At 40.2% G+C, this 13,529-nt stretch overlaps 1 protein-coding gene across 3 annotated transcripts in view; it reads left to right on the top strand.

Moving 5' to 3' along the window:
* LOC145470538 (uncharacterized) overlaps nt 1-13,529 on the top strand; it is a 70,446-nt gene that overhangs the window by 8,995 nt on the left and 47,922 nt on the right. For 2 of the 3 annotated variants that reach the window (XM_081454345.1, XM_081454344.1), the window contains exons 3-5: nt 4,362-4,672; nt 6,560-6,701; nt 8,942-9,019. In XM_081454345.1, coding sequence (XP_081310471.1) covers nt 4,382-4,672; nt 6,560-6,701; nt 8,942-9,019 — 511 coding nt within the window. In that variant the 5' untranslated portion in view covers nt 4,362-4,381. The other variant, XM_081454346.1, reaches the window with a different exon arrangement.

The raw sequence follows: 13,529 nt of genomic DNA, 5'->3' as shown, positions 1-13,529 counted from the left end.
GTTCGAAAAGGCAATAATTGAGAAGTATCTTTTTACATCAGAAATCGTGACATTTATCTTGTGCCCAGAGGCCCGTTTCTCGAAACCCCCGGAAACTTTTCGGGCCCACAAAGCCAATTTCAGTTAATCGGTATTTAAAGACAGAGAGGTGTTTACGCCTGAAAGTTCTCGTATGAAGGGAGCCTCTGCTCATATTAAGAGTATGTGCATAAAACAGCTCTTTAGTAATAAGGTCTGAGATTTTGCTACGGCTTTTCGGTTGCGAAAACTTTTCGGGGTCATCGAGAAACGCAGAGAAACGGGTCCCAGATCTCCCACAACCAAACCTTAGACAGAGTGAGGTCGTGGTGCTTAAGACCGCCCGCGATTCAATCCTGATGTAAAATTCCCGTACTAATGAAGCCACTTTACGCTGATCCGATCTGGATATCTGCCTGCTGGACAATTTATTTGACGAATTTACACCGCAAATATGGCGAATTTTCATATGTAAACAGATTCTCTGATATGTTCACAGACAGTGTCTGACTAGCTCTGATAACGCCTTAGAATCTAGTAGAAAACATCACAGCTTATAAACTGTGCAGTACTTTCGAGTGAATTTGTTTTGTGTGGGCTGTGCGGACAACACGAAAGCTAAAGAGTTGTTCTGGGAGCTACATAGGGAGCAGAGCAGTCCTATTTGACCGTATTTCCAGTTAAATTCAACGTATAATTGCAACGCGAATCGGTCAGTTGATCTCATACAGAGATTCAAATCAACATCAGACCCCTTATGATCTCCTAGAAAAATCGGAATCGAGGGAGACTCTGCTCTTTAGCAGATCTTCCGCTTTGGCCATGATATATGAAGTCGCAGTTTGAGCAGTTTACCACGTTAATTTCTTCGGTCGAAACGTCTTTTTGTGTTTTTATTGTTGTTGTTGTTGTTGGTTTTTTTTACGAAATGTTTTCAACGTTTTAAATGCCAGAGTCAAACCCATTTTTATGTTGTCTCTAATATCACTACTGAATTCTCAAAAGTAACATTATAAGTATATTATAATTATAATTATAATTAAGTATATTGATAAGAAATGTTTGGGATCAAAAAAGAGCATTACAAATCATGTCATAATCAATCAAGTTTCGAGTTTCGTATTCGCTAGAGCAATGAGCTGCGAAGTTTGATTTATTTTGGCACTTAACAGTCGTTCCCTTCCAAATAAAGCAGTTGAAATTGTAGTTTGTTAAAGGCCGTGAGATACCTTATTTACTCGATCAAATACCAGGCCCCGAACAAACTCCGGTTCTCCAGGGTGGAATTGCAAATAAGGCCGTTAAGCTTTTATCCGAGACGTTACAATCTTTAGGTGTCATGGAATGATTTATGGCTGGCAAAACAAATGAAGGAAAACTGGTGCTTCATAAACAACGGGGCCAACGGACACTGATTGAACCGCAGGATTCAAGGAAACATAAGGCCAAGTTTGATATGAACCCCGGGGGCATTCATTGGAGAAAGTACGCCGGGTATGCCACGTTAATTTTAATTGCGGTTTTAAAATGAAGGAAACCTCAATTCAAAATAATATTTTCCTAAAATAGAAAAACGCTAAAGAAGTGGCAACAAACTGAAAAAAAGAAAAGAATGGTTACGACTGAGAAACATTTAGACAGATTGCAAAGGACTCACTTGAAAAAATTAGGCAATGTTTTAGCTTTCCGTGATGAAGTTCCATTAATCTCTACAACCTGTTTTCCTCCCTGTTTAAGGATATTTTTTGGCGAAAAATTGACAAAGCGTCACTTGAAATGATGATTAAAATTATTCTTTTTTTTTTTACGGAAGGCGCATTTCAGTGATATATTAAGCGTGAATTTTTAAGTTTGTAATTAAGATAATCCGTTTTGTTCTTCCCTAATCTTAACCATACTTGTTCAGGGGTAAGTGTGGGTCCCCTAGATCGATCACTGTTCTGTTTCAATATCTTACGTCGTTAGGCTATGAAGGTGAATTTTTCCGTTGCAGTAAAAGGTGACTTCAAAAAATATCGAAGCACACAGTAGGTAGAAAGCACTTACGGTTTGGGAACACGTACAAACGGAAACCGAGATCCCCTCTGGCACGTAATTGGATGATGATGAAATGATAAAAACAAATGTGAAATACAGATCGATAGTTAAGGATAGTTGCCTTAGGCAATGGCGAAATTTGAATAATCTCGAACTGAAGGCCGCCTTCCACGAAATAAAATTTAGATCAAAGCGTGTTATGAAACTCACGGAAATGATAAAGATCGGTCGTTGCTTTTGGTCATGGCGGACTCGAGTGATCTCGAACTGTCGGCCATCTTCCACAAAATAAAACTGACATCAAAACTTGTCATGAAACTCACGGAAATGATGTTGCCTTTGGTACGTTATGGTAGAGCTTGAGTGATCTCGAACTGTCGGCCACCTTCTACGATATAAAATTTAGATCAAAACTTGCCATGAAAACTCACGGAATTAATAAGGCTTAGTCGTAACTCATGTCAGCTGGCAAAGCTTTTGTAGAGGACCTTTTTGTCCGGGTTTTACAGGAAGGGCTTTTGAATTGTTGAGATTTTTGCTATTTTATCTCAGTCCTAAATACCGCCAAATTACAACCGCAAATGCCATAACTGAAAAAAATATGTTCAACCTTGACAACTTATATCGTATCATGTCCACTCAATTGTAACCGCAACGGCATGAAAACAAGACTCAAAGTTATAACTGCAGAAAGTGAATCTCCAGCTATTTGACTTGTAGACTTTTCATTCATATCTCCTTACTGACCAGATGGCGGGGCTTATTCTTTGTGTTTACCGGCTGTTATGAAACAGCTGCTATCTAAAAATTGACTCGAAGTTTCGATTCTTCAAGTTTATCAGTTCTCGTAAATGCTTAAGAAATTTTCATAAAAACTTAAAATGAGCCAAGTTTATTTTCAAATGGAGTGAACACCAAATGACGTGCTCAAAGGTGAAGCTGCAAAAAGGATGGGGGGGGGGGGGGGGACTGTGGTTAGACGTCAATTCGGCTATCATTATTGCAGAGGGGTGATAGTGTGGGGCAGTTTTCTACTATATCCAAAAGATACACTTCAGGGGTGGAGCCCACTGAGAGTGCGCCAACCTCGTTTCCAGGACTTTTCTCTTCGATAGGGAGAAGAGAATGGAAAAACCCCGGAAACGAGGTTGAGAGTGTGCGATAGCGAGGTCTTGGTCGATCAGTTGAAAAGGCTTTATAACAACTGTATCATGGTATAGGATGTCATGTCTATAGGGTACAGGCGCAAAGCCGCCACACCTCCACCTTCAAAACATTCAGGTTAATTTGGTACCTTAGAAACGTCAAGTCACATGAACAAAATATGTATTGACTGAAAAAAACGTTCCATTGTTTTTGGAATGTGTATAATGAGAACGATCGTCACACGAGGCCCTTCCGGAGAGGTCGGAGAGGGGGAGAAACGGGGGATGGGGAGGGGTTTGCCAAATTACCCGCGTTACTTGCTCATCGTTTAATCGTTTAATAGGGTTACTGCCCCTCAGCGGAAATTGAAAGAAAATTATCGAAAGAACGATGTTTTACATAAAATAACTTTTTTGTGTGTGCTCTCGTTACTTTTTAGGCCAGGTCACTAATTGGATTAACTCTGGCAGAAGCTCTGATTTACACGAGAACATTTCTAATCCCTCCTCCTCCCCCTGGGTGGGATGATAATCCATCGCACTGTTACCCTCAGCATTTATCTCACTTGTACCCATTTCTACACCTAGGCCGGGCTGTTCGAAAACCGGTTAACGCTAACCCAGGATTCAAAGCTAACCGAAGTCATAATTTTTCTTGTAGAAAAACGTTTTTCCCTGCTTATGTTATGTGTACTTTGAGATTATTCAAACTCCAAACTGAAGGACCAACAATATAAACAGAAAACTTCACTGAAAAGTTGATTCTCGCTAACCCCGGGTTAGCTTAATCGGGCTTCGAACATCCAGGCTCTGAATGGAGAGAGGTACTTTGACAACGCAGTGACCCAGATTAGGGGCTCGAGACAGGTCCGCTCTGGCGATCCGGAGTCCAGGTGCGCTGACCATTACACTTCCGCGCCTTTCCAAAAGAGACCTTTCCCGCATTCCAACAAACAATGGCGCCGAGTCGAGATCAGGGTGGACAAAAATGCAACAAATGTATGAAAATGTTCACTCCAACCTTGCTCTAGTACTATTTTTCGTACGCGCTGAAATGGAATGCGGTAAAGGTCTATGCTCTAGTTGTAGTGTGCAACAGAATTACAAAGACCTTCCGATGTCAATATGAACGCATTTTTATCGATTTTCTGTAACCTTTAGAATGTCATGACGCTCTTGGCATGGAGAGTGGTTCAATCTCAGACCTTCAAATCACCGCCTCTTCGGAATACAACAGCCATCTTGCCGCCGAAAACAGCAGACTACACACTGGGACAGCCTGGTCAGCGGACGCAAATGACGCCAGTCAATGGCTCCAGATTGATCTAGGTGTCCAGTACCCCACGGTCACGCGTGTAGCTACACAGGGAAGCAGCGCATACAGCGAGTGGGTGACTGAGTATAAACTGCAGTTCAGTAACGATGGAGTGACCTTCCAGTATTACGTCGAACAAGGACAAGTAACGGACAAGGTATGATCTAACAAATACAAATAAATAAATAAAATCAATCGCTTTATTTAAGTGCCGTGGCGCGAAATTTTAGCGGGAGTTTAATTTTGCGGATCGGCGATTTTTTCTACTTTGCGGGAACTCATTTTGCGATCAAATTGGAATTTGGAGTGTTGGTTTTACTGTCTACTCTAAAACAAAAAAGAAAACGTAATTATTTACTCACCAGACACGGAAGAGATTTTGGGTGCTTACCATTTAGCTAAAAAATGCGGAAATTTCGGTTGAAAGTCAAATGGAACAGGTAGTCCTCTTTTTCCGTTCGGAACGGAACGGCGGAAATTTTCTACATTTGGAAAATTTCCCAGTTTCCAGTCTCTCATCAGCCGAAAACAATTACGAGAAATCGAATTGCAAATGGTAAGCGCCATCTCGTTCGGTTGGTTTGCTGATTTTGGAAAAACCCTTACCATTATACAATGGACATCGCAACCGGTTTATTCTGACAAATGGTAAGCACCCCTCATGAACTTGTTATGTGCCTGTTATGAAGTGTTTTGCCCCCCACCCCCTTAACTACTCCTAATAACCCCAATACCCCTGATACCCTAATACCCCTTATACCTTATACCCCTAATACCCTAATACCCTAATACCCTTATACCCCCGATACCCCTTATACCCCTTATACCCTTAATACCCCTAATACCCTAACACCCTAATACCCCTAATTACCCCTAATACCCCTAATACCCTAATACGCTTATACCCCTAATTACCTCTAATACCCCTAATACCCTAACACCCTAATACCCCTAATTACCTCTAATACCCCTCATACCCTTATACCCCTCATACCCCCAATACCCCTAATTACCCCTAATATCCCTAATATCCTTAATACTCCTAATACCCCGAATACCACTTTTACCCCTACCGCTTACCGCTTACTGCTACCTCTTATACCCCTAATTAACCCTAATACCCTTAATACCCCTAATACTTTCTATACCCCTAATACCCCTAATACCTCTAATTACCACTCTAATACCCCTAATACCCCTAATACTACTTATACCCCTAATACCCCTAATACTACTTATACCCCTGATATCCCTAATACCACTTATACCCCTAATACCCCTAATACCTCTAATTACCACTCATAACTCTAATATTAATACCCCTAATACCCCTAATTCCTGTTAATACCCGTAATACCACTAATTACTCCTAATACTTAACCCTAACCCTCCAAATAGCCCTAATTACCCATAAAACCCCTAATACTCCTAATTACCCCTGTGACCCCTAATTCCCGTAGCACCTCTAATACCCCTAATACCATTAATATCCCCAATTACCCGTAATACCCCTAATACCCCTTATTACCCCTAATTACCCCTAGCACCTATAAGAGGTAACAAAACCGCTTTTTTGACCCCTAAAAGGTACGACGACCACCCCCGTCCGGGGTGGGGAGAGTTTGCATCAAAGTTAGATTAGAATTTGGGTTGTTTTTTTTTTGTGGAGGAAGAAAAACCAGGGAACCCGGAGAAAAAGCTTTGGAGCAATGACGAGAATTAACAACGCAACCTCACGACGCCGGCTCCGTGATTCAAACACAAGCCACATTGCTGGAAGTGGTTAGGAGCTCAGTCACAGCAGTCTGCGTACAAAATTACCGTTCAACTGAACGAAACCTGATAATAGTACTTTACTAAGATATAAAAACACCAAAGAGATAATAATAAACCATTACGTAACAAGGATGGTTAAGGATGGAGAGGATTAACACGGATTACAAACGACGAACTTTAAAAATTTAGGCTAAAATTTTCAAGATGCCCAAACCGTGACGTAGCTCCTTAAAATAAACTCTGACAATGTTTCACCTTACTTTTCTAGGTATTTGCCGGAAACGCAGACAAGGATGCTGTTGTGTCACATGACCTAAATCCACCAATCACAGCACGTTATATCCGTTTTCGACCAATCACGTGGCAGTCCTGGATATCAATGAGGGTGGAGCTCTATGGTTGTACACAAGGTACGACAAGCACTCAAACGTGCATTAAAACGTTTATAAAATGCAGTTGAACCAATCAACTTCGAGCATGAGAGCTTATTACGGAAAGCAAAACAGAGCTATGTTTACATGCCCTCCATTATTGTCTAGTTAGGTTAGTACTTTAATACTTGGCGACGAAGTTTTGGCTCTAAAATTGCGGTGTTGGCAAGGGCAACTTTCCTCGTTTCCAATGATAACAATATTGAGCTTAAGCAAACCACGACGACGACGGCAACGAGAACGTCACCAAACAAAAGGTTCATAAGCAAAACAATAGCTGTGCACGTGCCTTAAAAATCTTTCTACATTTCTTTGCCGTCCTCTACAAAACAACAACGTGAAATGAACAAGTTCTGCGTAGTCTGAGGAACGCGAACGACGACGGCTAATAGTTCGTATTTCCGTTTGGAAATGAACATTGTCATTGCATATTTAGCCTGAGCACGTTTTTAGAGCCACTGGCGTCGCCGTCGTCATTGCTTAAACTCTCTATCAACAGCCGTGCGTAGCCTACGAGTCAAAGGCCGAGAAGTTGCCACTAGAAACGGAGCCAGTTGCCCGTGAAAACAACACGATTTTAACGTTAAAACCTGGGTATTCAAAGGCCGATTAAGCTAACCCAGGATGAGCGAGAATTTTGATTTGAGTTTTGCGACTTTGCGATGTGGTTTTCTGTTCATGTTGTTTGAGTTTCAAAAATCTTAATCTACACAAAATAAAATCAGTGAAAAACGTTTTTGTACAAGAAAAAATAATACTTCGGCTTTCTTTTAATCCTGGGTTAGTGTTACCGGCTTTCGAACAACCCGGCCCTGGGGCTCGTTTCTCGATAGCCCCAGAAACTTTTCGGGCCCGTAAAGTTATTTTTAGTCCATCTGTATCTAGAAACGGAGAAGTAGATACGCCTGAAACTTCGGTATGAAGGGAACCTCTGTTCATATTAAGAATACCTGAATAAAACAGCTCTGTAATCATAAGGTTTGAGATTTTACTACGGCTTTCCGGGTGCGAAAACTTTTCGGGACCTTCGGGAAACGGGCCCCCGGTCACCAAACTTTCTTCCCGCCTTACTCAACTGATAATCATAACATGTGCGCAGTCTTTGTTCTTATCCCTAATCGAACTGTTTTGGAACGTTTCCCCGGCATACCGTAAACTGCCGCTTATAAGTTCCCCCCCACCCCACCCCCCGGTTAGAGGCCCATTTACCCGTAGCCAAAAAATACATCCGGGTATAAGCCCCCCCCCCCCCCTCTAGCTTTCTTCGTTTTGAATTCGTTTTTATCATGTTTTAAAGCTTAATTACCAGTGAATGAAAAACCTATTTCCATCAACATGTGCAGCTATACCTCGTTTCGAAACCGTTTTTTTTTTTATTCCGGTTATAAGCCCCCTCGGATATAAGCCCCTCCGTTTATAAGCCCATCTTTAAGCCCTTACGAAGTTGTATAATCCCAGGGCTTACCAGCGGTAGTTTACAGTATCTGGTGAGTTTGGTCGAGCCATCGTGGTTCGTATTTTGACGAGACGTATTTTAGACAAAATGCACCTGGCGAGACCTAACGAGTGTACCATTAGGTATTGACCGTACCCAAATTCGGCCATGTGCAAGATATCGTAGTTATATCATGTCAGTGACTTGATATCACAGGATATCAGGACAGCGGACACGGCTTCTGATTGGCTAATTCCGAATTTGGGCGCGGTAATTTTTGGTTACGCGCTTTCTTCAACAACGCGCCATGAGAATCGAACTAGAAGTCTGAAGTCCAGATAACTCTTTTAATTGCGTGCTCCACGCTCCAAAGCAATGTCTCTTGACCTTTTCGCTTGGAATTCAAACAAATGAAAAATATTGACTCCTTGCGTAATAATAATAATAATAATAATAATAATAATAATAATAACAATAACAATAACAATAACAATGACAATGACAATGACAATGACAATAATAATAATAATAATAATAATTATTATTATTATTATTATTATTATTATTATTATTATATATTAACGGTACTTTTTTATTAACATAACAATCCAAACATTGCTATTATACAATACTGACGGTACATTACTTGCAATGGTTTTACAATACAACACTTACTAACAATCGGCTACCTACATTACTTACATTACATTGCTAGACAACAAATAACTTACAATATATTACAATTTTATTTGTTTTAATTCTGTGCTTTCTTTTTCTTATTTAGGCGGTCCCCTTACGCCAGATTTCTGCTTCTTTGTGCTTCAGGAAAATGGCACATATGAGTGGAAATGCGAAGAAAGAGGTCAGTTTTTCCATTTTGTCAGAATTTTATATTCACCAAGGTCTCGTAGCTCCGTTGTTAGTATGTAGCGAGGAAATCACGTAGGAGGCGAACTGTTCTCCTGTTAAAATCTTCGTTCTTTCTTAGCTCTCTCCGTTAAGGTTTTGAAAAAGTTTTTTCATCACTGCGGTGAATTTTGCAGCAACAAATACTGCATCTATATGGCTTTTCCCCTCTAAACAATACAATGCCGGTTCATTTCATCTAGTGAATATGTAATTTCAACTTTCTGTGTACCTTGGAGTTCAATTTTGCATCGGGCGCTTTTCATACAATTAAAAACTCCGAACCTTAAAAGTTTTGAAAAAGGGTAGGATGGTATGGAATCCGTGAATTGCTGAATTTTCGAAAATTTGGATATACCACGCGAAGTTGTCTTTTTTTCCGCAAATTTCGGAAAATGCTGTTCCATTCGACACAGGAAAGTTTCGGCCAAACTCAAACTGGAGTTTTTGGTTGAATGAAAAGCGCCCATCGTTACCGTATGTTTAGAAGACTTAGAAACCTTAAGCACGATATGACGTAAAATTTCCTCCAATATTAAGACCACGTCCCCGGTTAAACAAGCTGATATTAGCACTGATCCAATGTTTACAGTCTTCATGCCGCTAGGACCCTAGCATGCCTGCAAAGTTAATAAAGAACTGGGTTGATATGTGATTTTGGAACACGCTTATGTGCTAACTCGAATCACGCACTAAACTCGAAACGCGCGCTAACTCGAAGTAAAATGGATTCTCTCTGGATTTTCTTCTAACACTTACTGTAATTTACCCACATGGTGACTGGAACTGAACCTCTCGCTAATTATTAAAAGGTCGGTTTCTTTATAATTTTACCCTCGATAGCTCGAATCTCCTTTGTCTAATTGAGTCTAATGGGTTAAAGAACTTCAGAATCATTGACAGACACAGATTTATAGTCCCGCACTAGTAACTGACTATTTCTTCAGATCTATTAACACTTGCTGTGAAATACACACCGTTTTGTTCTCTAATTTCCGGTCATTTGTTTCCATCTCCCGATAACTCGAGCCTTTCTTGATGAGCAAACTGTTAATTCACGTTATCCCGCATTGTCCCTGGCGTTGACTACATCTCAGGCACTTTAGATCCGGCACCTGTAAATTATAGGACACAATAGCTAAGGGAAAGACATGGAGGGTGGGGAACGGGATGCAACTGCAGAGACATAATTTTTAAAACATGCATCAAAACTTTCCGGCGTCTTTTAGGTCCGATACAGTGTAAATTCAAAGGAAGTTATTCAACGATGAAGGTCACCAGTGTAAGCTTCATAATAGGGTTTGACCATATAGAGCCCATGCTTACATACTAGGTATGAGAATACGCTGAGAATAACGAGCATAGTGGATCACAATACTGAGGTATAGTAAAGGAATCAGTCCAGTAGTACAGTACAGAAAATTAGTTCGTGACTGAACTTTCAGGCAAATTCTCGGCTTAATTTGGGCGATTTCGGAGGGATTTGGAATGTTTATGGAGCTCTTGCGGTTCAAAAAGAGGACATTCATCTGATCATCTGTTTTGGGACTTGACGATAACTACACATCATGTTTGTTTTGTTTTGTAAATCTCCCCAAAAATGTTTTTTTTCCTCCTTTAAAACCTTAAATTGGTGCTCTTCAGATGGACTTCAGAGAACAAAGAAATGCTTTTCTCCAATTTTTTAAATATTTAGCATAAGCATAATGATGAAAAAGTCGAAAAATGCGAGCAAAATAAATAAGAGCCCTGGCTAAACGATAATCTGCTAACACAAAGGCGGGGCGGGAAATAAAAAATCGAGTTTAAGGCCATAAATAAATATGCGGTTTGCACTCGTTCCACTGACCTAGCTCTATCCCTGTCACTTATGTTGACTTTAAGTTTTGAACGTCAAGTCTTACACATACAGTACAAACACACAAGTGTAAAATAACAAATCATATGTTGTTTAACAAAAGTTGTGTTAACAAGGCGAGATTCAAAACTGACCTCCCGTAAGATCGGGTATTTGTTTACACGGGTAATGTTTCACTGTAGATAACGTTGGTAATTGCGATCTTTCTCTGTCCTTTGTTGCTGATAAGTTTACAAAACGCGCAGTTATGAAAGATACCTTGATAATCTGTCTTAATTTGCCCTCTATGGCATCTAATCAGTGGCGTCATGGGCTGGTTCTTTCTGTCATAATACACTTGTTGTTTGCTTCACGTGAGTGAAAGGAAATTTCACCGTCTCTCGGAAGCAGAGTTTTTTGTGAACTTTAGCTAGGAATTTAGGAAAAGCACATCTTTGTGAAGAGTGGAGCACTCTTATATCTAAGATAAGGATCTCGCGGTGTTCGCCTTTGAAAAATGCATATCTGTCTTCTACGTACTTTTGTCTCTTGATCGTGTTCTAAAGGCAGTTTTTTAAAAAATTATCCATTTGATTTTTAGGGTTGGACCGCTAACACAAGTTATTTGAGTGCCGCACATTTCTTTTTTTTTTTTGGTTTGAGAATTAATTTTACACTCTCGTCTAGACAATCAAAAAGTCCAAAATTTTGTTGACTAATTCTCTTATTCTCATCACTTATCTCTACGACAACGTCTTGATATTGAAAAGAGAGATTAGATTCCGATCACTGTTGGGATATGCTGGAGTTTAACACGCTCTGACTTTTACTGACGACCAACAACTGTTCGTGAAGGTTTAAACTTTCACAAATCTTCAAGCTATTGATATACCAAAGGATTAATAGAGCTGTTCGCATGTAATTGTCCGGGGCAAGCGCCGACAGCACTAAAGTATCAGATAACGCACGCCTTTATATTACGTCTAGCGTGCCCTTTCTTTGTCCTGCCAACTTAAACCGCATAGTCGTAAGGATTAATTTGCTCTAGCAATTCGCCAGGCATGTGTTCTGAAAGTCCATCATGAAAAATGAGGATCGATCTACGGAAACGTGGATTTGCCAGCTTTTTCGTTCCTCTGACCATATCAAGCTGTGTTTGGCTTTGGGGTCTCCTCGATGCTACTACGTCCGTGGGACGGGCTCGGTCACCGCGTCTTGAACGCTCTAAACGTGAGTACAATACCTGCTGTTAACCCATGTTCGATATATAAGTCAGCGACAAAACAGTCACTCGTGATATTTTCATGCTGGTTTTTTAGAGGCTTGTTCACAGGTTGCCATATCACAGTTCTAAAAGTTGCAGTCTTTGTAAGGCAAATGCGCATAGATGTTGAACGAAAACGCACGGTCGGTTGATATCATCCGTATTGACCTAATTTTTTTAGGTGATCTTCTTGTTAGTTTATGGGCACGATTCTCTGGTTGATAACTGACATCTGTTGTTGGGAAAACATTACATATTTGGTGTGTTACATGCGGACCAGTTGATGTCGTTCATTATTCACCTGATATAAGTCCGACGACTTATTTCTTTTTAAACTTTCCGCTAGCCAGCTTGGTTTGAAACTTTATTAAATTTGCAATTATTCTAAATCTTGTTGTTAACCCTTTTAGGCGACCGGAAGTGTCTTGCAGTATTAAGGGTTAGGTCATAAGTAGTTTTTCACGCAATCAAAGTCACTGACAGGCTTCCAAACTTTACAAACTGTGTCTCTTGCAGTTCAGACAGTCTTAAAGTTGAGCTGATTGAAAATATTTCGACTTCTAGAGAATTTTTTTTCGGAATTCCCATGTCGTGTGTTCGTGAGATATCGGACGTATATCACCCGTTATCTTTTAAGCTCCCTCCGCTACAGAGCTGCTATAAATAAGTTGTTTCAGAGTTTAATTTTGGCATCAAATACAAACTATAACAAATGTTATATATGATCTATAAACTTTCACAAGTCGACGCATGGCAATATTTTAAGATTGAAGTTTTAAATAACCTTTGAACCTCTCCAACACCACTACGTTTTCTTTACAGTGAGGCTGTTATCTACCTGCCCTGGTAAAATGCTTAGAATATGCAACATAACTGTATACACCACCGATTTTATCGTGCAAACATTTATTTATTAGCTGTTTCGCACAGCCGTTTTCTGGTAGCTTTTCTTCGTGGTTATCTGAATGTTTTGCGCTTCTTGCAGCCTCGCCTGTCAGTAACTCTCCATGATATTTTCCCACTTTTTCTTTTCATGGAGCTTCACTGAACATCTGGTCCTACAATAGACTATTAAGACCGTGACGTATGTTCACAGGTAGCCCAATCTCAGAACGCGAGTATCATCATCAATTTACGAAATTGCGCCAATATAACAGTTCGGCCCCAACATCTCCTACTTGATAATAAAGCATGACCTTCGAGATCATATGGGAAGTAATCCTGTCGCTTCGAAAAGTACGAAATTGGCAAATGAACTTTTACTTTAAACTTATCTGTTTTGTCTTCTTGTCTTTTCTTATGATTTTACAGCGTTGTTGTCGTTCCAGCGCTGGTTTGAGACTTTTCCTGAGAGTTTTCCAACCG

The sequence above is a fragment of the Orbicella franksi genome, chromosome 15 (assembly GCF_964199315.1).
Source record: "Orbicella franksi chromosome 15, jaOrbFran1.1, whole genome shotgun sequence".
NCBI classification, from domain to species: domain Eukaryota; kingdom Metazoa; phylum Cnidaria; class Anthozoa; order Scleractinia; family Merulinidae; genus Orbicella; species Orbicella franksi.
The sequence above is the reverse complement of the archived record's forward strand: the minus strand, read 5'-3'. Positions and strand labels throughout refer to the sequence as shown.